The sequence below is a fragment of the Nanorana parkeri genome, unplaced genomic scaffold (genome assembly GCF_000935625.1).
Source record: "Nanorana parkeri isolate BGI_ZX_2015 unplaced genomic scaffold, ASM93562v1 scaffold261, whole genome shotgun sequence".
Classification (NCBI taxonomy): Eukaryota; Metazoa; Chordata; class Amphibia; order Anura; family Dicroglossidae; genus Nanorana; species Nanorana parkeri.
The window spans coordinates 154,296-179,712 of NW_017306529.1; the positions used below are offsets into that span (position 1 = coordinate 154,296).

The 25,417-nt window shown below is 39.2% G+C and overlaps 1 protein-coding gene across 5 annotated transcripts in view; it reads right to left on the bottom strand.

The window, feature by feature from the left end:
- Positions 1 to 306: 306 nt before the first annotated feature.
- The window catches only part of LOC108787438 (serine/threonine-protein phosphatase 2A 55 kDa regulatory subunit B beta isoform), a 285,509-nt gene continuing 260,398 nt past the window's right edge, over positions 307 to 25,417 (bottom strand). For all 5 annotated transcript variants that reach the window (XM_018556996.1, XM_018556994.1, XM_018556995.1 and 2 more), the window contains 5 exons: positions 14,786 to 14,963; positions 14,058 to 14,222; positions 4,467 to 4,636; positions 1,926 to 2,017; positions 307 to 968 (listed from right to left, as the gene is read on the bottom strand). In XM_018556996.1, the coding sequence (XP_018412498.1) occupies positions 689 to 968; positions 1,926 to 2,017; positions 4,467 to 4,636; positions 14,058 to 14,222; positions 14,786 to 14,963 (885 nt within the window). In that variant the 3' untranslated portion in view covers positions 307 to 688. The remainder of the gene's footprint in view (positions 969 to 1,925; positions 2,018 to 4,466; positions 4,637 to 14,057; positions 14,223 to 14,785; positions 14,964 to 25,417) is intronic.

Below are 25,417 nucleotides of genomic sequence, written 5' to 3' on the forward strand. Positions count from 1 at the left end.
AGTACAGTTGAGTATATCCTAACCACTCTGTGACAAAACACATTCATGTACCAGAATAGCTGAATATACCCCAAACACTCAGCAACAAGTAACATTCATATATTTGTACAGTTGAGTTTACCATAACCACTCTATGAAAAGAGATGGGCATGACCCAGCCACTCAGTCATAAGATATCAGTAGCACATACCACAACCACTCTGACAAGCTACATTCATATATCAGTACAGTCGAGTATACCAAACCACTTTATAACAGAACATTCATGATTTTGGAACATAGAGGATGAAACGCATACTTGTAATGATCATCTTTTATTAAAAATGTAATTACCAATTAAAAAGAAATAGTATATATACCCAACATTTGTGTTCTCCAAAGTTTTTTGCTTAAACCCTTCATGCTGCATGAGAGGCCAACAGCACGCCCCTACAGAGCATGTCTCAGAACCATGCCACAGGAAGGTTGCCAACACAAAGAAGGAGAAAAAGAAAATGAAAAATTGTCAGCAGTTTGAAATGGTGTAAAGGGGTCTTGGGGTGACTTTCACCTATGTGTCGGCAAAGGAAGAACGTGGTGAATGGAAAAAAAAAAAACACACAAAAACAAAATATTAGAAAATGGGAGAAGAAAAAATATATTAAAAAGCCTTGGAACACACGGTACCTAGTATTTTTGTAATAGCGTTCTAGTTAACCTTGTCCTGAAATATATACAGATTATTTGTGGCTGCCACGGCTATGATGTTTTCTGAAGGGTGCCAAGCAGTGTGGAGAATTTTTTTGCTAAAGTCCAGGCTATCCACACTAATTTCATCTTTTCTGCGTTTGCCTCCTACGCAGACTTTGCGTGGCTTGAGAATTGCTCTTGGTTTGCTGTTCTCTCGAGAGGCTTCCAATGTGACATCGCGTTTGGTGTTGCGGTCAAACATTCTGAAGAAATTGTTGTACGAGCCAGTCATGATGACACTGAAAAAAAAAAGAATGGTAAAACCACCAACAATTATTCAGCACAATCACACAAGGAAGGAAAATATTCAGTGTTAACCAGTTGACATCCGCGGTGTTAAACCCCCTTCCTGGCCAGGCCATTTTTCAGTATTCAGCGCTGCGGTACTTTGACTGACATTTATTCCGTCATGCAGCGCTGTACTGAAATGAATTTTATACCCTTTTTTGGGGACAGATAGAGCTTTCTTTTGGTGGTATTTATTCACCACTGGGGGTTTTATTTTTTTACTATATTAAGGAAAAATTACCGACATTTAAAAAAAAAAACACAGTTTCCCCTATATTAAATTATAAAACATTTATTATTACCCAATTTTTTGGTAAAATATAAAAGATGGGGTCACGTCGGGTAAAAAGACACTAAACATGTCAAGCCTTAAAATTGCGTGCGCGCGCGAAACCTCAAAAAACGATAATACCCAAAATTGGCCCTAGGCGACGCTTTAAAAGCTGTTACCGCTCATCATTTTAGTGTTATCAGTGATTGATGGCCCTAAAATGATTGCTCTCACTGCGACGTTCACGGCGATATGTAACATGTGTAGCGCAATTGTCATTTTTGCGCGCTGGGGCACCGGACGCGTATTTACGTTTATATTAAATATACGATTAAAATTAGGATCAACCCCTACAAAAACAAAGTATGCAATCCTTACCAAAGCTATTTTAAAATAGTTTTTATTTAGAACCCTGCCATAAAAAATGCATTCACCCATTTTAATCAGTATGCATTCCTGAGAGACCACATTCAGGTGATTTGAGGTTTGATACATTATTAAACTTCTAGTTTTGTTTTCCATTTCCAAGAAAAGTGATGCTTTAGAAAAACAAAGCAAAGCTACACCAGACTAATGGATAGAATTAACAGGGTTTTATGCATTATGCAACGCTGAAAATCAAATACTTTGTCTTTACCTGTCTGAACCATTCCATACACATTCAAATTTGTCAAAGATGCAGTCATTCTCATAGAGTGAACATAGCTTGCTGCGGAGGTAATCATGGACCTGGAACAAGATGACAAGACAGTGCTTTCAGTATGAATGCTTAATCAGCACTGCAGGGTGTACAGCGAGGACATTCTTAAGGATGTCACATTAAGCTGCTGGCTGTTTTTCTTTCCATAAAGCAGTTTTATTAAGCATCAATAGAAACAGAGCCAAACAAACAATACTAAGATAAGAGCTTTTACATGCTATGAAGAGGAACAAATGTATGCGATTTTGAAGAAACATGTACAATATAAGAATATTCAATTTCAGGCTGTATATTAGGTAGTGCAACAAGATTAAAAAGGTATCGACCCAGGGTGGGAGCTTTGAGGAATAGAGGTCAATTTAAAGTATACCACCTGGAACTATGGATGCACTGATATATCGGCGCCAAAACATATCGGCCGAAAATGGCACTTTAGGCATAATGCCGAAAGAGAACAAAAAGGAGGGTAACAGTGTTTTAACAGAGAGAACAATAATAATGCCGAAAGAGCCATGTTTCGGCCGATACATCGGCGCATCCCTGGTTTCTTTTCTCCCAGCTGGGCGCTGTTCCATCGGGGAGAAAAGAAAGTGACAGCCGGCCGAGCGCTGCAGGACGAGAGCGCTGTGAGCCGCCGGCGTCTCTTCTCCCATACCGCTCAGCCTATCACAGTCCGGCAGAGTGGTGTGGGGGCGGAGACAGCGTGTCAGAGAGAAAAGCAAGGTACAAACATCAGTGATCGCGGAGTGTGTGTACATAATTGAGAATATGGTATGTTAACTATATCCTCAATTATGAATGAATGGGAGTGATCTACATCACCCCCATTCATTCATAAATGTAGTTATAGTAAACAATGTTCTCATGTTATCAATGAACAGGAACACTCAGAGGATTCCTGTTAATTGATAACAGGGGACACAGAAAAAGAGATTGTGTTCTCAATCTCTTTTTCTATTTTAAAAGGGAAATATCATTTCCCCGAAGCCCAAGGGTTAGAATGTCTGTCAGTTCTATTATTACTGTATCTATTCATGAAGTAGATATGCCCCCATACTTTTTGTCTTGGTAACCACTGTGACAGAGGTAAGCAGAAATCGATCCAAGGACACACACAGCAATAAAATTCTGACACCGTTGCTAACCCACTCTATCCACTATAATGAAAAAAAAAAAATCACAAAAATGACTAATGCTGAGCGAAATAATTTTATACTATAAATGTTGTAATTCAAACAAAAAACACACTGAGGGGTATTTATCAAAACTGGAGCACACAGAATCTGGAGCAGCTGGCCATGGCAACCAGTCTCAATCTCTCATTTGGCATAATAGAAGAGAAAAGCTGGATACCATGGGCAACTGCTCCAGTTTTAATAAATGTTCATAAATTCCCTGCGCTATATTTTTTTGAAGTGGTAAGTGAGCAAGCTAAATACATAATTAAAATACATTAATTGTTTGAAGCATATCAAAAGCCAAAACGTAAATGTCTTGTTCATTGAGGGACACAGGATTCAGAGACCACTGAATTATAGTGCCTACTTCATTTGACAGGATTTGGACAAAGGCAAAAACAAACAAAAAAGTGTCTAGGCTGGTATAACCCCTCTCATCCCCAGCATGCCTCAGTTAGCATCCTAGGAGGATGGACATCTTTTCTCTGACAAACATTTAACATTCTGCTAGCCATTTTTTCCTTTCTAAAGATTATTTTGTATTCAAGCCTTCGTCTGCAAGTTGCTTGAGCTTGTCTCTCTTTGCAGCTAATAGCTTAGTATATCCTTCGCAATAGCTTTGCAGGCCGTACTTGGGCCTCACTGGACTGGGCGTTTGAGGGACCTGCCTGGAACGTAACCTTGGGCATTGGGCTGTGTTTATGCCGCATTCTTGCCCTCTGTGTACTGTACTGGTTAGCCACACAGTTTTTGTGGGCTCTTCCAGATTAACCAGATCTTCTATCCCAAGGAATGATTACCATCCTGCTTCCCAAAACTGGCTTAAGTGGCATAGAAGAATTGGCAACTTAAAGAATCTAATCATCTACTATTTCCTATTGGATCCCACTATTTATCACCCACAGTACCCCACACTAAGTGTGAGTGATGTCACTGACATCGAAGCATATTCATAACACGCAGTAAATGAGAACTCTCTGTAGCTGCAGGCGATGTAGAGCTATTCATCCTCACAGTTAAACAGCAGAAGCATCCATCTCTTAGCAGTTCAGCTCCCCCTTCCAGAGCTTCTGATCTGTGTTTACATTAGAGATAAGGTTTGTAGGCTCCTGAGTCACTGATGACTACTGGTTTAAAACTCCTTTCCGGCTTGTTAAGAGAGATTGCAAATACTTGAATGTCCATAGCCTGGCCACAAGATTTAAAATATAATCATGTATGATCGGTTACACAAATATATGGGCTTGTTTAGCCACCTTAAATCCCACCAAGACAAGTCTGGTATCAGAGTGTTCACTACCTGGTATGTCTCTATTGGCCTGTTCTCCATATTCAGGTCCCAGACTTTGACTGTAAGGTAGTCTCGGGTCATGATATACCGGCCACTGTGGTTGAACTTTACATCTGAAATGGAAGAAATGATTTCGGAAAAAAACGATCTGTTGCTGGGATCCTCTGGCTCTTCAAATACTGTAAACAAGAAGAACATTTTTAATGTTATATGCATTCACTATTTCATGTAAATGTGACGATATCAAAAAGGGGAAGTCAAAAACTTTGTAATCCTTAAGGCCTAGTTAGGCAGTTAAAAGACCAATGTGGTTGCAAAAAAATAAAAACAATAGTGTGTAGATATCAATTAAGTTCTGGTAAGGTGAGAGAATGTCTGATTGCTACCTGCTATTCCACTACACATATTCCTATTGCACAACTTTACTGAATACACAGGAGGTATTACTCTGACAGTTTTGAACTCACAGGTCGCAGGCAGGTCCGCATTTACTCTCCCTGCCGCCCCAAGGCCAGGTTCCGCAATACGCCCCGCCTTAGTTTTAACCCTGTCGCTCTGCTCCCTGCAGTGAGGAGAGACTCGGTGGCGGAGCCCTGAGGACGGAACCAGAGGAGAGAGGTAAGTGCAGGGGGGATGGTGCAGACTTTTTACATGCGATTTCGGCGACATCTCCAACATCACATGTAAACAAACAATTAGCTTCCCTACTCTACATTTAGTGCAAAGTAGGACTAAATGTAGAGAGGGCAACTTACCGCCCGACGCCCGCAACTTCCCCACAAGGACACCGCTGCGGCCCCTTTGCGCCCTGCCGCCCCGAGGCCGGGCCTCGGTGGCCTTGTGGGAAATCCGGGCCTGGTCGCAGGTGCTTTCTTTGCTCCACCTTTATAAGTCAGCATCAACATGTTTAAGCTAAATGTTAGCTGAATACGATTTCTTTAGTTTAGACTGTATCTGTACTATAAAACAGCGGCTCCTATTGCACAGTTATTCACAGGGGCATAAAGTGAACCTGTAACAAACTTGGGCAATTATCTCTGCATATGAGGATATACAGTATATAGGTATAAGAGGTTACCTTCAGTGAAAATTAGGGATGCACCGATACCGATACAAGCATCGGTATCGGCGGCCATACCGAGTATTTGCATGAGTACTTGTACTAATACTCCGATACATAAAACGAGTACCTGTGCCGCGTCCGCCATCTTCAGGGACCCGAATCCGCCGCACAGTGAAAATGACATGACACTAATTCATCACAAGGTGAGAATTGCCCAGATTTCTGACAGGTTGACTTTGTTAGAAATAAAGTCCTTCTTACAGATCTGATATAGGAGGGGCTTGCAAAATGCTTATTTTATATGGGAAAGTAGAAAGTCACTATCTATGGCGTAGTACCCGTCTGGTTCCCTGTGACCCCCTCATCATATTGTTAAAAGACAGTTGCCATGAGAGAAATTATTATTAGAGATGCACCGATAAGTACTGTACTCGGTACAAGTACAGATACTTTTTGAGCTCCAAGACTAGACTAGAGAAAAATTCAAAAGTTATGAGGCAGTTGTCATTTATAAGGAGCACACGGAGCCCCTGGGATTTGTACATCTGTTTTAATGTATGATTTTGTTTTTATAAATAAAAGGGATGCACCGATACCATTTTTGCAAGTACGAGTACTGATACATTTTTGTTTATTGTCATGCGACAGTTCTTCCAAAACAATACAGACTAATGATTTCAAGACAGTGGTGGAGCGCCAGAGCCAGGTCCCAGCTGCAACACTGGTAGTTCTCACGAAAATGCCAAGTATCGGCACTGGTATCTGAAAAGTATCGGTGCATCCCTAATTATTATACAGGATTTATATAGCTCCAACAGTTTGCGCAGCGCTTTACAACATAGGGAAGACAATATAATTACAATACAATTCAAGACACAATGGTAAGGAGGGCCCTGCCCATTGCTGACTTCCTCATGAATGCTGCAGTTGTCTAGTTCTTATACTATCATCTAACTACAATACTTTCTGATGCAATAATCTAGAACATACAGGGTTTTCTGAAATCATCCCTGATACTTCTGATTCAATGAAAAAGAGCTCTGACATATTAAAGTGAGATCAAAGTCAAAAATTTTTTTCCGTCCCCCCAATGTTAAAGCACTTACCTTAAATGAGGTTTCTTAATCCGATCATCTTCTTTCCTGTCGTTTTCATCTGTCCCTCCAGCGCTGCTACAGGTCTCCGATCCAGCGCCGACTCCTCTGCCCTTGCTGGCACTTCCTGTCCCACGGTGTCTGCATGCGGGTGCATGTCGTCCATAGACATACCTTGCGTCTCTCCTCATCTCCCTGGTCGAAAATGTGAACTGTGCATGCGCCCGTCCCAAGATGCTTTGCGGCCGCCTGAGAATTTTCACATTTTCGGACGGGAGCACGCGGGGAAGACACAGGTAAGTATTAACCTCTTTTAAAGCGTTTTTACTAATTTTTTTTAACACTTTTTGCATAGATCTACTGCTTGCTAGCAGGAGGGTTTAATAACCCTTTAAGTGAGAACACTGTTGTAAGATACTGCAGAAGTGAAAGTTGATCTAGGAAGCAGCAAGTGTCCAGCAGATGTCACAAATTCAAAAAAAGGAACGTTACCAAAGACATCACCAGAAAATCAGTTTTAGTGCACATCTTAAATTATTATTCTGTAGTTGTAGGCCAAGTGCAATTAGCACAACATTCACACTTTTCAGAGTGAGAGCATGATGTCACCCTCTAAAACATTTGCCCTGCTAATTGTGTAACACTTGCCAAGACTGCATTACAATATAGTAGCAGAGTCTGAAACATTCAGAGTTTGACTAATGAAATCCTGCTAACAGGAACCTATTCATTCTTACTCATTTAACGCCAAACTAGTATTGTCCACCAAAAGTACTAAAAGAGAAGGACATGGTTTTAATTCTAAAGGTGTCCACAGATGTCAGATGATGCAAATATTCTTTATTATACCCAATTCCCGTGTAGACACGATCCAGATATGTTCAATGTAGGGCTGCAGCTAACGATTATTTTCATAATCGATTAGTTGGCCGATTATTAAGTTCGATTAATCGGTTAATCGGATAAAAAAAAAAAGGCTCCAGTGATGGACTACTAGTTTGTGGTGAGATTGTAGTCCATCACGGGAGCAAGCTTGGCGCGGTAGAAGTAAAAAAAAGTAGAGCCCCGAACAGGGAAATCAATCGATAGCAACGAATCGACGATCGAAAACGTTGGTAACGTTTTCAATCGTCGATTTTAATCGACTAAATCGATTAACTGTTGCAGCTCTAGTTCAATGAGTCATCTAAAAAATTTTTCTCCAATGGTAAAGTCCTGAGTGTATCTTCTGCTTTTTTTTGGTACGCCATAGACATAAGCCGATTATAGTTCAGACCTGGTTTTGGATGACATCATCCAATCTGTTGAGCTTTCTACCAAACAATGGATCAATATAGCCATCCTTTGAATAAAAAGAATTGAACAATTGAATGAACCTCACCACAAACGGTACAAACTGACTGAACAATCTCCTTTAGATTCATGAACTATATAGTACGAGGGCCAACCTGAATGGATTAAATGGATAGTCCATGTAGGTCCCCATAATACATTGTTTTGTTAAATGTAAAAGAAAATTGTACAATCAGAATGCATAATGTATGGTGAGCTTTCATGATTCTGTCTTGGTAACAAGGTGCTAACTACAGAATTGCCAAGATTCAATTCACCTTCAACTATGGCATCACACTTTCACTGCCCAAATCCGTAAGATATCGCTTCTTTGCAGCTTCCGCAGCTTCCTGGCTAGCAACTGAGATTCCATAGAGTTTTGGGCGATGCCAAGGGGGAAAAAGGGACACTTTGGTAATTCTGTCACTAATAAGGGATCACTAGGGGCAGAATTGCCAGCGTGATTTGGCTCTAATTCGTACAAATGTCTATGCATTTTAGAACTGGTAATACCTTTTAATTATGTCAATAACGTTTGAGAGCTCTGTATATCATCTACAACCTTAGGTATATACAATGATTTTATGAATGAATGGGAAAACAAAAAAAAAGAAAGAAAGTGGCACTTGAAACAAGTAAAGAACAGGCAGGTGTAGCATAAAGGTCTTTAAAATGGTAGTAATGCTAATTGAAGAGATGTTTGAATTGTGTAGTAGCAAACAACCACATGAGGCCTTCCACTTGTAGATCTATTCAAAGCCTTAATCTGGTTACCGTGGAAACTAGCATTTGCTTAGTTCTATCATCCTAATAATTGCCAATCACTCAACTTGCTTTGACAGCAAGGGGTATGCAGAGCAAAAGGTCAGATCTATGTACACTCACGACAATCCCACTGGGACAGAATTCTACTCTCATAAAATATTTTTCTTTAATAAAAACCATTGTTGAATTAAAATTATACATTTATGAGCCACACACCTTTGTATTAAAGATGGTGATTTAGGAAGTGCAAAACCTGAACCAAATACAAAAACTGCTTCCAAAACAGAAATCACAGGTTAGGTCAATGTAACTGTTGAAAATGAATTTGCAAAGCAAAATGTTTACTATATTGTGAGAATGGATATTTTATCTTTGTATTAGATACGTGCTTTACATTTCTAGCCATAGAAAATACCATTATACATTCGTTATTTAGATAATTAAAGCTGTGACAGAAACGTCCCTGTGGGGGTAACTGCATGTATCATCAATTCAATCTTAAAGGAAATCTGTCACAAGAGAAATATGTGGGTGGTTATAGCTTACCACCTTCTAAAAATGCTACTGGCCTGGCTATGCTTATTCCTCGGTTTCTAATCCTTTCCAGAACAAAATTACAGATGAGGATTTCTGTATAAATGTTCTGTGTCATTGACTTTACACAGTACTGATGCAAGACGACTACAACTTGCCTGCCAGGACTACTTTCCGGAGATGGTCGGCAGTTGGACAGCACCATCAAAGGTCCTTGTTTATTAAAGCATCTGGTCCTCTGACTGGTACATTCGTTATTACAGCATCTAGACTTGTGACCCATACATTCGATATTCAGGGCAGTTATAAAGTAATACATCACACTTGATACATATTCATATTCCTTTATCAGCTAAAGATTATTATATTGTAGCAATACTACTGGGATATTCTAAATTAGCTCTAGCAGCTGTGAGAAAAAAAAATCTTAACATTCTGGATGTGCATATAAATATGGTCTAAAATGTGATCTGATCATCTATGTCATCGGAAGTGTCTCATTTAAAACATTCATTATTTGTGTATATGTATTCTATTAAAGTGACACTAAACTCAGGAGTTAAAGCTTAAAACTACATTCAAGAACCTTAAAAGAGAACCATGATGTAAGTGTTTTTCCCCATAGTTCTCTTTAGGGTTACGGGAGGACATATACTATCCTCCACCCGTGACCCAAAGCTCAGTTTATCGTGGGCAACAGAGTGTCGCAGCCGGGACGGATCCAGACAATACTGTCGAGAGCCACCCAGCTGCGTGAGTGACAGCAACAGAATCAGTACTAGTAAATATTGTGACTTTAGATTTTTCACTGAAAGGGTCTCTTTTTACCTTTAAAGCCCCACTCTGGCCAATTAAGGATACCCCTCCCACCCCCCTCTAACCCATAGTGCAAGGTGTTTCTTCGTTCATACCTGGTGAAGAAAATTATATTCACCAAAGTCCCCCATCTAGATCCCTCACCAGCGTAGTTTCTGGGTGCTGGGAACTGCTAACCCAGAGTTGCATATGGTTCCTTGCTGGTCTGTCCCCAACGTTCATCATGCAATGACGTGACTTATCTATTATAATCCTGAGAGGAAATTGCCGCTGAGCAACCAATAGGAAGTGTACATGTCGAGCAGACAGTGACGTGGACATCCAAAGAAGGACCCCGCCATACTGGAGCATCACATGATCAGTCCCAAGCCCTATCCAGTGATTAGTTCAAGGTAGGTGGGAGAGGGGGTTAACTTTATCCCAGGGATAAGCTTTAATGTACCATGAGCTGCCAATCAGTTCTGGAAGCGTGTATCCTGTGTTTCCTAGATACAACTCCTGCAATTCTGCAGATGCGACTTCTGTGTCACACTGGAAGAATTCCTATGCCTTATTCATGTGAAGGCCACCAGGGAAATGAAGTGAAAGGGGTAGTCAATGATTTCACATTTCATGTGCCATCTAACAGGAAGGCCTTGTTTATTTTGTGCTGCAGCTACTTCTCTTTTGTCATTCCCATTTCTGCATTTTGATTAAAGTCTAAAGTTATTAAATTTCCCCACTGTCTTCTGAGAATTCATCCATAAAAGTCAATGTTACTTTTCATTTTCAACTCTGATGAACTGTCTCAATTGAGCTTTGCCCGTCAGCTGAACAGAAATTGACTTCGTCGCTGAACCTGTGAAGGTGGTGGAAAAAAAAAAATCAATCACAAAATGTCAGGGGAGAGGTCAAATAGAACTCTTCTTCCTGGGTGGATGATCTTTTCTCTTTAGAAGACAATGGAGAAAAAGTATGCAAAAAAAGTGAGGATTAAATATCAAACAAAACATGTATGGTTTATGTTCACATATTAAAGTAAGTGGTGTTGCACTAAAAGGCAGATTTATAAAAAGCAGCATTGTACTTTTTTCCCCTGCAGAAAATCAATGAAGAAACCAAATAGGTTCTTATGGCCTTTATCATTACTTTTGCTCCAGTTACCAGAAGCGAGTACCACGTAAAAACAAATGTAGGAGTTTCTTAAAAAAAGATTTACATGCAACATGTACTCCACATCCTTAACTTTTATTGATTTACCTACTGTTACTGATTTTCTTTTTTTTTTAATGAAATACAATTTAACCCTTTTGCTGCCAAGCCCTCCGGAACATTTTTCAAATCAGCTGGCCAAGCCACTCCGTACGCCGTACGTCCTTGGCAGCGAAAGGGTTAAAAGGTAAGGGATATTTTCTGATAAAGTATACTTAAAAGGTAGCCATATTAAACATTAAAAGCAAACTTTTGCAATTAGGCTAATAGCAAAGACGAAACATCTTTCTGTCCTTGAGTCCCTTGTCTTGAGTTTTTACACAAATGGTTCTTGCCAGTATTTTAACCATTTAGACCAGTGGGGTAGGTCTGCCTTACGCTGGCCATCATTGTTCATGAGCCAATGTGAGACAGATCTGCAAACTTGTACACAGATTATCTACTGCCTGGACCAATTTGTAGGAAGCAGTGTCACTGTTAAAAGGTATAAGCTAGGGGGTGCAGCGCTTAAAGCCCGGTGGCAGAAAGGATAGCAGCCAACCATTCTAATTGCGTTTTTTTTTTTTTAATTACAGATAAAGATACAAACAAAAAGACATGTTTTGCGGCAACATACACATACTCATGATTTTCTATATAACTACACAAAAAAGTCTACATGAAAAAAGCCTAACACTGACGTGCATTTAACAGTTAATGGATGCTTCCATGTTCATCTTTCTCTTACTAGGTATTCTCTACCTTTTAAAGGTATGCAATTGCATAAAAATACAGTAGCTGCGAATGCACACTTGTTTGCAAAAGTGGAAGGCTCCAGGTCATAATTCTTAGTGTCTGTAAATGATCTAGAACCAGTATGCAGCAAGGATTTGCAGACCTTTAGACTGGCTCAATGTTCATATTCAGATTATCAACACCAACATCACTAGGACATACACAGAGCCTAAATCTCTAATAACAAGTCAGCAATAGCAGGTGCTATCTTTCTATTTCCACAGTTTAGAAAACATTGTTTCATATAACTAAAATTTACATGCATATTTCTCTAAAAAAATAATAATTTAGAAACGGACAAGAGTCGGATACAAAAAAAAGCAGCAATCACAAGAATGAGTTTACAGTTTACAATGCAGCTTGCCAGAGGGATAAGACGGAGGCCTATAAAAAGACTGATAGAGAAACTACAAAGACTGACTATGCGCAAAGGAGGGGGCCTGAATACAATGCAGAAACCTGCAGAACTGGTGAAGATAGGTGGAATGCTGGGCATGTTACCAACTGACTATCTAGGATGCCCTGGCAGTCAAATGGTAAGACACTGAGTTTTAAGCTTTTATCTACTCTATGATAAATGTAATTTTGTAATAATAGTGTTGTGTCATGGCAGTGACCTGTGTTCCTAACAGCTTCTTCTCCAACCCAATTACAATTCTCAGGTCGTATACCAGAAAGGTTAAGGGCATTCGTATGCACCCAATGCTTCAGTGAACCAGCTAATGTGTATTGTACAGTTGTATCCTTCCCTTTTAAGTTAATTAAGGGACACTTCCTTCTGCTGCCTGTCACGCTCTTCCCATTTTACAACACAATCTAATGATGTTCACCTGCCATGAATGGGAAAATTTATAAGCCACATCTGCAAGGAGAGCCAGGGAAATGGCTAGATGCCTCTGTGAAGTGTAACACCTTTCACATTATTATTTGAAAGTGTTACACTGAACATTTTCACATCAAAACCAGTTATCTGTACAAGGCATTTGGCATTTTGGAACCGTGCTTTTAATGATCTGAAGAATATGGCCCCGAGTTTTTTTTATCTGACTAAATCATTTGTTAAGCTTACAATTAAATGTCTGAAAAAGGTAATTGTAATAAAGCTGAACGCCAGGCAGATATACACACACAAAAAAAAAGTCAATACAGTTGTGTAGTTCTTTTTCATCTATGGCAATTCTTACCCTTAAATTTGACTTTTTGTATTATTGCTCTGCAGCAAACATTTGAAATATATCAAGCAACACAATAAAACTGTGGCAATGTTGCCAATTCAGGTGGCACCAAGGCTCGGATTATAGTGTACACTTGATGTGGAACCTTTCAGTGACTTTACACCTTTCCGAATCTACCTGCCTATATAGGCTTACAACACAAAATGTCACAATGTTATGCCTACTTAGTGTCTCATTTACCTATATCACATGCTACCAGTTTAAGTTTTTACATCCATTCTTCTAGGTTGGGCTGCCTTTGATATAGTAAGCAGGACAGCATGATCATATATGTCATGATTTTAGAAGGCAATTTTACTTTCATAACTTATTTTTATAATGGTTAAATGCCTGTATCAGAGGTCTCTCTACAGTACTGTGTTTCCATTTTGGTTCCATTGCTACCACTTTAAAGTGTATACCTGTGCTCACACCAGCCCCTCTAGTGTATTCCAACATAATCAGACTGCCAACCTAGATTTAAGTAGACGGCATGTTAAACTAACATGACCCAATGAGTCTCCAGCACAGTATTGCAAGTACCCTAGCTAGCCACGGGACATGATATCTATGGTGTGCAGAGAGAAAACACTACCTTCCCTTTTTTCCAGCAGCCAGCAGTATCGTGGATGGCAGCTGGGGCACAGGTGGCATTTTGATAGCTGGCTTACGGAATGAAAAAGGATTTAAGGACTAAGTAGTCTGCCCACAACATCTAGGTCAGACATCACAGAACAAATAAGCATACTTATAGGCACAATCCAGATCAAAAATAGAAAGAATAAAAGGTGCAAAAGAAAAATAGACAATGACTTACACTTCGAATGCTTGTCACATAGAGCTGAAGATCTCATGTCACAGAGTCGTATTGTTCCTTTACTGCTGCTATATACAAATGTATTGCAATTATGCGGATGAAATTCTGCGGCTGTTATCACTTCTGTAAGTTCTTCCATGTTGGTTGGTTTAATATCCACAATGTCTGGAGGACACCAAATTAAGGCCAAATAGTCACATTTACCTAAACGGGTACAAATTCACTTTTCATTTCCATGGTGAAATCATCAACATAGTTTAAAACCCAGCTCCAGTCAAATGTTTTTTCTTTTGGATAATTAGAAAGGGCCAGACACACAGTAGGTAAATGCTTTATACCCAGATAGTGAGGATTGTGTAAAAACAGTCAACTTTTTATTGCTGTCTGTGTCCTTTCGTTCCTCTCACTTTATGTCCAGATGATGGTTATCAGGGAAAATTTTGACTGGAGTTGGGAATTAAGTGCTTTGTTCTGCTTGAATTTATAGGCAACAGTAGGCAGGACTGCCACAAGACCTACTTACTTCACATAACAATCCACCCTATTATCCCAAAGCATGTCATAAAAAGAAAGAAAAACCTATGCAGTTGTGATATATATGGAGGACAAACATATAAAATGTTTGCTGCAAAAGGAAAGCCAGCTTATATATTGTTACCCTGATGTATCTTGAATTATATATTGGTGGTCTACTGACACAAGCCCTTTCTTATGAACCAAAAGGATACTGAAACTTCGATTTGTTATCTCTAGATTCCACAGGTTTATCCTTAGATCATCTGCTGACATGTAGGTTTCATAGTCGCTGTTCACAGATATTGAATTAATGTGATATGTGTGTGCATTGGAAAACACTCTGCGGGGTGTGGCCTCCACCATTAGATCCATGGGCCTCAATACAGGTACCTGAAAAAAGTAACACATCACACATTAGTATAATGCATACAAATATTTGACACATACCTAAATACTGTGGTAAACAGTGTTGAAAATAATAACTTTAAAGTAAACCCAGTCAAAAAAATCTTACATAAGCTTTAACATGTTACTGTTAAAGTATTTTTTTAAATATTTTTAAAGCTGCAGCTTTTTTTTAAATAATAACTGTTCATCCTGCCCTAAAGGTTCTTGTTTAGGCACTTCCTGTTATACAGCAACAAAATGACACTACCATGTTCTAATGTTATCACCATCAGAAAGCCCATCATGAAAAATGTCATGTAGCCAGTGATGGAATGCATGCATGTAGATAGGTAGTGGCTGCTGGAGGTCAACTGCACTGACATGCAAAGGATGAATAAAAAAGTGAAAATATTTGATATTAAAAAAAAAATGGCAAAAATGTACACAGTACTTTAGCAAACAAAAGGTCCAGAACTGTGGCACAGCCTCTAGTGTGACCCAGTGACATAATTAAAGCCTGTCAGGCTGAAGCACTAGGGGTGACACACACACAGTTGGTACCTTTGGGCTCCTGCAGTGTTTTCAAAGTCTTTACTGATGTCAATGAAGAAGAAAAAAATCTGTGGTTTATGTAAAGTATAAACATAAGATGAAAAAAATGATAAAAAGAGACTAGCAAAAATACAATAAGACTTCAGCAGAGCTAAAAAAAAAAAGGTAACAGACTTCCTAGGACATCATAAAAAAAACTGAGGTATTACTGTTGTAGGTGGAATTATGCAGGGGATAGTTTAATCGTTTTATTATTTACCAGTGTCCCAACCTCCTATAGGTGGCAATATACCCTAAGCACATTTAAGTTCCTGTGTCATTCAATGGATGATAAATATATGTTTACTGAATATATACGATACTTCTCATGTAGCCTGTGACCATGTTACAAAGCTTCCACACACAAACACATTCCAGCTCTGGCCAAATCTTGGCAGTGGGAACATCTGAAATCTGTGCTACCACTGGGAAATGTAATGGAGGAAATATATTATTATTATTATATACAAATGCATGCTTTAAAAAGTTTTTCCCCCCCCGTTAATTAAAATCATCTCATCAGTGTCAAATAATCTTAATGTCTGTCAATAAGATAAACATGTTTCTATTTATTACATCTTGCTTGCCACATTTGGAGTTGCATTAACATTAATGGTACCACAAGAGCAACATGTGCTTTTCGTGCGTTACATTTGGGTGCCACTGGTATGAATGGAAGCTTATTCTAAACTATCTGAGTGGTTGAACAGGGAAAGAGGAGTCTTTAAGCTTTACGGTGTTTATGATCCCCCCCCCCCAAAAAAAACACACACAAACAGGACAGCCCTGTGAATAACTATGAATTCAAATGACAATCTATGTTTAAAACACATGTTCTCAAACATTACAGAGCTATGAAGTTGCAGAAGCCCTCCATCTCATTCTGCAATCGCATATGAGAACATCTCAAATACCCTGTGCATGTTTTTTGTGGACCAGATGTACCATGTTTAGGAACATCATATATGTCACAATAGGAAAGAGGAATCATTCGGCTGAGTAAATACATGCATGGAAAGGGCATATCTGATGTTACTAGAGTGTTTTTGTGCTCTGTAATGCATTTTCACAGAGTGCAGCGAACCATTCTACTACAATCAGCAAAACGATTCAGCAGCATGTAACGTTCAACTTTCTTGCAGTCAACATTTTAGACAGTAGGATAAAAAAAAAAATATTCAGCGCATAATATAAAACTGGAATATTTGACTCTTCTTCAAAAGGAAAAAAAAAGAAATAGAAGTATTACCATAGTATCCGGTCTGGTTCCAGCTACCATTAATATAGCATTGGTTGGTAGCATTGTTTGCAACGGTCAGCCATAATTAGCCTGACAGTTGCAAACAATGCTACCAACTGGAACATCGCCTACAATAATCAGGTTGGGCATTTCACTAGAGACAGAACTTCCATTCTGCAGAATCTCTCAGTTTCATACATATTTCTGAAATGCTGAAAATGCCTTGTGTGAACAGAAATTGAAAATGTTTGTTGTTGTTGCTGAATTCACACATCATCAAGACATAAATACATTGATAACTGGTAACAACTGCTATTAAAAACTCAGTTTGAATATCCGAGTCTATGGCTAATATAATAATTTTTTAGAGAAAAAAAAATTGCCTTTAAACAGTCATAACTCATTTCATAATAAAAGACACAATGAATATTCCCATTGTTGATCAAAAGCCATTAAATTGATCAACAGGAAAAAAACATATCTCAAAGTAAATATATAAACCAAGTAAAACATGCCAGATTCTCTGATTCAGTTGCTAGTGGGGGTATAGAATGGATGTACAATGTACAGAAAATCTTGAGGTGGTAGTCAAAGCTCTAAATAGGTTTGTAAAAAATTATTCAAAGCTGAGCTATATGATGATATATAACAATGATAAGATATTCAACTAACATTTTCAGAAGGAGAAATCAGTAATGGGACCTGACAGTTCTCTTATGACTGGTTTTATTCAAGGATAAACTTGTACCACCACACCAATGTAGTCAACCCCCTGACAGAAATGATAGAACCACTGAAAGGTATCTCAGAGTACATTGACTGAAACAGTTTACAGTAAGAGGATTGTTGAGGATTCTGTAGTGTTCTTGGGACTATAGACCCACTTGCGTCTTCTCCCTACTGCTGATAACATGCAATACTGGTCCTTCCAGGTGCTAAGGCCTACTACATTCCTGCCTTTCAGAATACTTTGAAGTGTATAATTTAGAGATAATTCTAATAAACTGAATCCACTACTACCCTATAGCAGTGCGCTTCAAAGTCTGTCTTTCACTTACTCCCTATTACTTTTCATTGCAGTTCTGTAAAGCCTATTTTGCAGTTGGTACTTTGTTGAAGAACCAACTCCTTTAGAAATCCTAACCTTTTTTTTATTGTCCCGATCTCCCTGAATTCAGTGTTTATCAAGCCTTCATGAAAAAGGGGCCCTTTTGATAGAGACACATTGGCTTTTATATGGATGTTACAAATACAAACTATATCTTGACCATAACAACAACATCCTATTCATACTTTTGGATTCCAAGGGAAGGGCACAATTTTGTGGTTAGAAAGTTCAAGGAAACTGTTAAGCCCTGTAAAATGCTACCTCAGTCATCTAAAAATGAATTTGGTTGGCATTCCACATTAATATTTCAGTAGGACCTTCATTGTTTTTAAATAGAGGTTAGATTTTTTTTGTTTCAATTATGTGACTTTTAAAACACAAATATAACAAAAAGTCAAGAATTGGCTTGATTTGCTAAGCTTTGCAATTTCACCTCACACTAGCAAAAGCTGTTAGCAAGGTAAAGCATTTTATTCATCTCTGACAATGACAACAATTAATGCAGCCTTGAGACACACCAATGACTTAAAGTGACATTAAAGGATAATTTTTTCCCCTCCCCCCCATGTTAATGTTAGCACTTACCTTAAATTATGTCTCTTAATCCGATCTTCCTCTTTCCTGATATTTTCATCTGTCCCTCCAGCGGTGCGGCGGCTCTCCGATCCAGCGCTGACTCCTCTCTGTTTGCAGGCACTTCCGATCCAGCGGTGTCTGCATGCGGGTTCACGCATCCATAGACTTACCTTACGTCTCTGCTTGTCTCCTGGCCCAGAATCCGAACTGTGCAGTTGATAGTACAATGTTGAAATCCCATCAGCAAATAACACTGCAAAATTGTTCCAAGGATGTAGTGTATGCAACCAAGCTTACATGAATATAGTTGGATGCAGGATAGTAGGCATCTGTGTACCATATTGCCAATTAACATTGGGAGAAGAATGTAATTTACTGTTCAGATATGTGAAAACGTGCCAGAAGGATTCAGCGGGTAACAGTCTTCTGTGGTACAAAAGGGCCTTAGCACAAAGAATCTTCTCACCAGCAAATCATAACTCTTAAGAATTACCTACTGAGGGAACCACATTTTATATAACATTGTCAACTGTTTTGGGTGAATGGTATGGACTGTGTAATGTTTAAAAAAAAAAATGGAGAGGAATTAAAAAGTATTTGGAGAAAAACAATCTTTATGTTACCATACTAAACAGCGAGTACTTTCCAGTTTAAACAGATCTTTTACTACTGAAGTGCTTGGAAGACCCGATCCAAGTTCTTCATGTAGATAAAGGCTTTTGTACCCTGCCAGGATAGGCATTCACACAACATGGCGAGCAGTGGGTGATTTCTTTTACAAAAAGGTGGAAGAGCATGTGTTCCACTTCCCATCAAAGAAACAAAGATTGAAGTCTGAAGAATGTACACCGTTCACACTTTCCAAAGGCCGCTGTTGAGAAAAAGGGTTTTGTAACAGAAAATGCCAGGAAATTATCCTAGCTTTTTGGATTTTTGATACAATTAGAGATAAGTGAACTCCATCAGGCAGTTCAGGGAATAAACCTTTGTGAGTCTGTACAAAGCAGGATTTCTAAAGTTTAGTTAGTTGCAGAAATATATTTGGAAGAGATAAAATGAACAGATGGTGATGAATTGAGTTGTGGCCATATCACCTTGCTCTCCGGACAGTAAATTCACACATCTCTTGGCATCATGTGCCATCAATTTGGGCTTATGCTGTTTTTGGTGGTAACAACCTCATCCAGGCAGTTGTGTAGCTGTGTTTTAATTGAACTGCCATAATAGGAGCATACATAAAAGTGTTGACTTGCGTCCCCGACTCTTAACCAAACTCTTACGCTTTAGCCTCCCCTTCACCAAAGCCCAAAATATAATAAGCTTCAAAACACTTACTCCACAATTACAATCCAACCCTAAAACAAATCTGTGCTCCCCTAAATGTAAAACCCAGACAGCTCTGTAATGCAACCAACTTCCATGGTCACTACCCCTTGCCCACAGCCTTTTGGCTTACTCCTCCTATTAGTTAGAGCAGCAGTAGACCACAGTGACTTACAAAAATTGAGGCAGTAGAAGGGAGAAGGTGCTAGCTGCAGTACAGAGCCACAAAAAATGTGGCGAAACCTTGGTGCTCTGCAGGGCAGCTAAGCTGGCACGAAGTCATCTGGTGCCACCCACCCTTATATATTTTTTTTATAGGTGGGACAAAGGGTCACTTTAGTCCTTAACTCAACCTTAGACAACAGAACCTGAAACTTTTAACCTTTGATATATAACCTAAAGTTGAACTCCTGGTTATGGCTTAATGTGGAACCCCAGGGAAATAGATGAATACACAGTTAAAGGAGAACTATGAGGCGAGTGAAAATCACTCAGCCTCATAGTTCTAGTCGACCTGTGACAATGAAACTGTCACAGGACTGCTCAATAGATCGGGAAGTGAGCGAACACATACCATCGCTCGCTTGCTCACTTCTCGATCTATCCCTGCAGAGAGCCGTGAGTGACAGTCCCCCCTCCCCTTTCCGATCCTCCAGCGCTGACTGGCGGAACAGATGGGGAGGGGGTGGGTAAAACTGGCTCTAGATAGGCAGAGCCAGCTGTCAATCACGCAGCTGGGTGGATCTCGACAGTATACTGAGCTTTGGGTGACGGGAGGACGCTAGTTCGTGTCCTCCCATTAACCTTCGGAGAACTATGGGGAAAAGTCCTGACCCCATAGTAATGTACATATAGGTTTACGGATTTACTTGCAAAAGGAAACATAACCTTGTCCTGTCACTATTGTGATTTACAAACAATGACCATACTTCCAGGAAGATCAATCTGCTGGAATATCTATGCAAAAAAATGATTGGTTAAGCCAACAACTTTTTTCCATCACATTTTCTTTAGACTTTAAAATATCAAAATAAATATATATATATCTCCTTTTATCCAGACTATTATTTCAATTATGTACATACACCCGTACAGATCCACACAATTTCTATGACCCAGTCTTTCTCCCACCTTAAGAAGACCTTCCAGCAAACATCATGCCAGCCAGAAGAGAAACTACTTCCCGCCCCTACATTTCCAGCTGACTAACGGATTGCTTATTGAAAAGCCTGTGTCACAGTAGTCAGCTGAATGTCACTTACTCTTTGAGCTAAAAACTGGAAGTGTAAGCACATATCTGAAGGCATGTAATTTATGTTGATTTCCTAACAACCATTGAAGGGGATTTCATGCCCCCAATTCCTAGGAACACGGCAGTTACGTTAACCATGGCAACTATAAGCTGGGTAGAAATTTTAATTTCAATGAAGCAGTCAGCTTTCAGTCTCCCGTTTTGGAACGTGTGGCCCATTCATAGTAAAGAAGAAAAAAAAAAGACTGCTGTGAATAATGCATGTGGTCTACCCATTGCAACAGAACAAACAAATTTCAAAAGGTTATTCTAGCCTTTGAAGCCATCAGGATATATCAGCTCAGATAATGTTTAATTGTATTCATTTTCCCTAGTTTGTGTGACTAACAGAAAGCTGTATTATATCACTTAGCGATTCCGTTATTATTGCAGCTTAAAATAAACGGTGGAAACATCCACATTTTAGTAATCTATTTCCTTGCACATAAAATCCTAAATAAATGAAGCCATTTGCATGATTAACAACAATCTAAGTCTGTGCAGATACTTGTAACAAATGAAAGCAATTATGCTTTGGCCACATTAAATGGCATTAAAGCAGGATTTGTGAGATATGGCACAGCATAATTACACAGTTTAGTGCACCTCGAACATAACCTCCCTTGCCGAAATAAAGGAAAGCATATACTGATCATGGTGCTTGTTTAAAAGAAATATGCATCAACAGAAAGATGGATCTGCAGTCCTATTTCTGCTGCAGTCCATTCTAAATTTTTGTCACATTACTTTAAATGGATGGCAGAAGAGGGGTGGTAGAACTGGGAAAAAGACAGTGATCACTTCCGAATGGAACTCAGAACCAGAAATTATCTGAAATGCATTCATTTCCTTCCTTGAAATGAATCTAAACAGGAGCTCAGAGTTTAAAGGATGATCAATGAGCTCTCAAAGTGGCCATACATGTTGCAATTTGTGATCTACTGAGTATGAATCTAGCAAGAGCTCAGAATTTCAAAGCATGATCCATGATTTCTCTGGAAGTCTTAAAGGAGCCATGTGAGTAGAGATTTATGATCAAAAAAATATTGTTCCACGCTGTGCGACAGACTGAAAATATCAGAAGAAAATGCGAACACCCAACTATAGATGTATATGATTGATCAAACTACAGATCTTTTAAAATGGATCAGTTTTAATCAACTGTTTGGCGCACACAGAAATTTGTTAGATCCATCAGAAGTAAATCTACAAAATTCCACCACCGCTGAATGGCACAGTAGAGTAAAAGTTGATCAAGAACTCACTAAAATCGATCAAACAGGGAATCTCTAGGCATTTACTGAATGATCATATCAATACATGTCTGGACACTATTATACCAACTATTCTTGTCTTTGCTAGGCAAAATAAATCACTAACTACCAAGCAACATCTGAAAAGGACAGTTCCTATATCTTCTCCAAAACAAATCTAAAAAACAAAATTTAAAGTAGTCCTACACTCCGTTTCCTTTTTCAACAATACATCTTTATTCACAAATGCAGCACAACACAATTATTTCTTCAAAAAAATGTCCAGAAATACCTACTTTAATACAGGTGCAGCCTCTGGGTCCCTCCTCACAGCTTCCACAAACATCTAGGGTCATCCCTTCACTCACAGTAACCTGATCCCCCTTACCCCGGACTACATGTCCCATAATTCAAATAGCCCCCCACGCAAGCGTGACCCCTGAAAGAAGAGTGTCAGAAGTGTGTCTTAGTACATCTGTTGCTCTTTGGCTGCCTGTGCCTGTAGGTGCAGGAAGCGTATTTATGCCAGCCTGCAGTTCTCCTACTGGGAGTATGCACAATAGGGTGGCTCTAACGGGGCTTCATATGACCCTGTAAGTCCAGGAGCCACCCTTATAATGGAAATCAGGGCCAATAATTGGGGACAATTTAAAAAAACAAAAAACAAAAGGAGGATATAGGTACAGAAACATATGAAGCAGCAAACAATGCAAGTCCTAACAGCATCTTAAATTGTTTAAAAGAAAATAGGATTTAATATCACTTTAACTAGAGCTCAGAGTGACTAAGGTTCTGTTGCAGAAGAGAACAAGGATCTCAAAGTCTTATACCCACTATCCTTGTCTTTTCTAGCTGTGAAAGTAGGCTTCACTTAGGGGTGCTAATGACTTTCCTGACATTATATAAAAAATTCCTAATAGATAAGCTCTGTTAGCGTTTCATTTCGGTACAACACTTTATTTTGTTTCTTTTTATGGGACTTTCAGACCATGGTAGACAGACAGATGTAGGTAGAGAAAAAAATGTTGCTTAAAGTCCTGGAATCAGAATGTAGTATACAAAGTATAAACATTGCCCAAGGTGGAGAAGATGCCCCTGGTGATGGTCAAATGTCCACAAACTGTGGGCCATACTGCAAGTACTTTAACTGCGTATTCAGCCATTAGGCTAGCATTCAGTTTTAACTTTAGAAAATGTTAATAAATATGAAACCTTTAAACAAGGAGTCAGTTGCATCCCCATGGACATACAAGTCGATGACAATACAAAAGCAGCTGAATGCAAGTTGATAAAGCTTAGAAGGAGATCACATGCAAGTCAAAATGAGGTCAACTGCATGCCAAAATGCACCTGATAATGAATGTTAAAAGATATCAGAAGCATCTCAAATACAAGAATGTACTTGAAAGAAGGCTAAATTTACCCACTGCCACAAACCAAAAACCCATTGATACAGGCCTTTAACCTGACCCCTTAACCATTGTTTCCAGGAGGGTTCATAAGGAATTTTATTATTTTCTAGTGCAGTAGGGCAAAACTCTGTACAACATGTTCTGTTTCCTTAAATAGTTTCATATAAACATTATTCTAAAATAAAGTACACCTAATTTAACCGCTTCACATTTGCCGCAGTTAAAGCTGAAAGGTCATCCCAATGGCTAAATATACAGGTAAAATACATATACACTCAACGGACAAGGACACGTGAGCATATGAACTTGTGGGACATCCCATTTGAAAACTGAGATTTGATATGGAGGTAGCATCCCCTTTGCAATCATACACAAGGATATCCCACCACACGCCTGACTGATATATCCCTTGTGATCACCTTGGTGGGTGCTGTAGTGATCAGTGGATGGCACCACATGCATACAAAGTAGAAAATGATTCACCAGCACAATCATCTTAATCATGAAAATGCCTTTACTGGCATTAAGCAATCCAGGGTCCCCACTTCGGTGATACCATAATTTCTAAAGTGTCAATAAAGGCATTTTCTTGATGAAGATGACAGTGTGCTGGTGACTCACTTTCCTATTTGCAACTACTACCCCAATCTTCTAGAAAGATATCCCACAGAATCCTAGGGTATAATTGTGGGAATTTGTGCCCACTCAGCCAAAAAAAGCATTTGTGAGGTCAGGTACTAATGTTGAATGAGAAAATCTGGCTTATAGTCAGTGTTCCAATTTATCCCCAACGTTTTCAACAGGGTTGATATCCAGGTTCTGTGCAGGTCACTCAAATCCAACTAACCTCCTTTGTGCACGTCTTTATGGGTCTAGCTTTGCACGCAGTGGCACAGTCATGGTGTAACAGAAAAATACTTTCCTCAAATTGTTGCCTCAAGGACTATTCATACCTATTGTGTTGTAATGCATGCATGGTACTGTGTCTTGCCTTAAGGCAGCTCATTCATTTTTTTTCAAAATGCTCCACAAAACACTGAAAAATCAGTCATGCACTGAGGAGAAAAAAAAGGAGTTTTACACCGTGTAAAAACTGGGTGTAGTCTGAACATCCACCTGGTAAAACTTAGAAAATGTATCAACAGAAGACCAGGTAGCAGATTTGCAAATCTGAAAAATAGATGCCTGATGCTGAAACACCCAAGGAGCATTTACAGACTTAGTAGAGTGCACCTTGATAGGAAAAGGTGAAACCTTGACTTTAAGCTTATCATATTGTAGGATGAACTGTCTGAGCCACTGAGAAATGGTGCAATGAGAAGATGGTTTTACTTTACAGGGACCATCTGGAATGACCAGAAGAGACTCAGTCTTTCTAATGGTAGTGGCTGCAAAACACAAAGCATGAACCACATCCAAACAGTAAAGGGAAATCTTATTTGGATGTATTGAGGCCAGACAATGGGACAAGACCACCATGTGATGGTTGAGGTGCAAAATATAACCTACCTTAGGAAGGAGGTCCTGGTCCTCAAAACAACCTTGTTTGTGTGTAATCATCAGGAATAGTTATTTGTTAGGCAAGGCACCTAGCTAACATACATCTAGCAGAGGTGATGGCAACAAGAAAGACAACTTTATGCATAAGAGGAAAGGGAACATT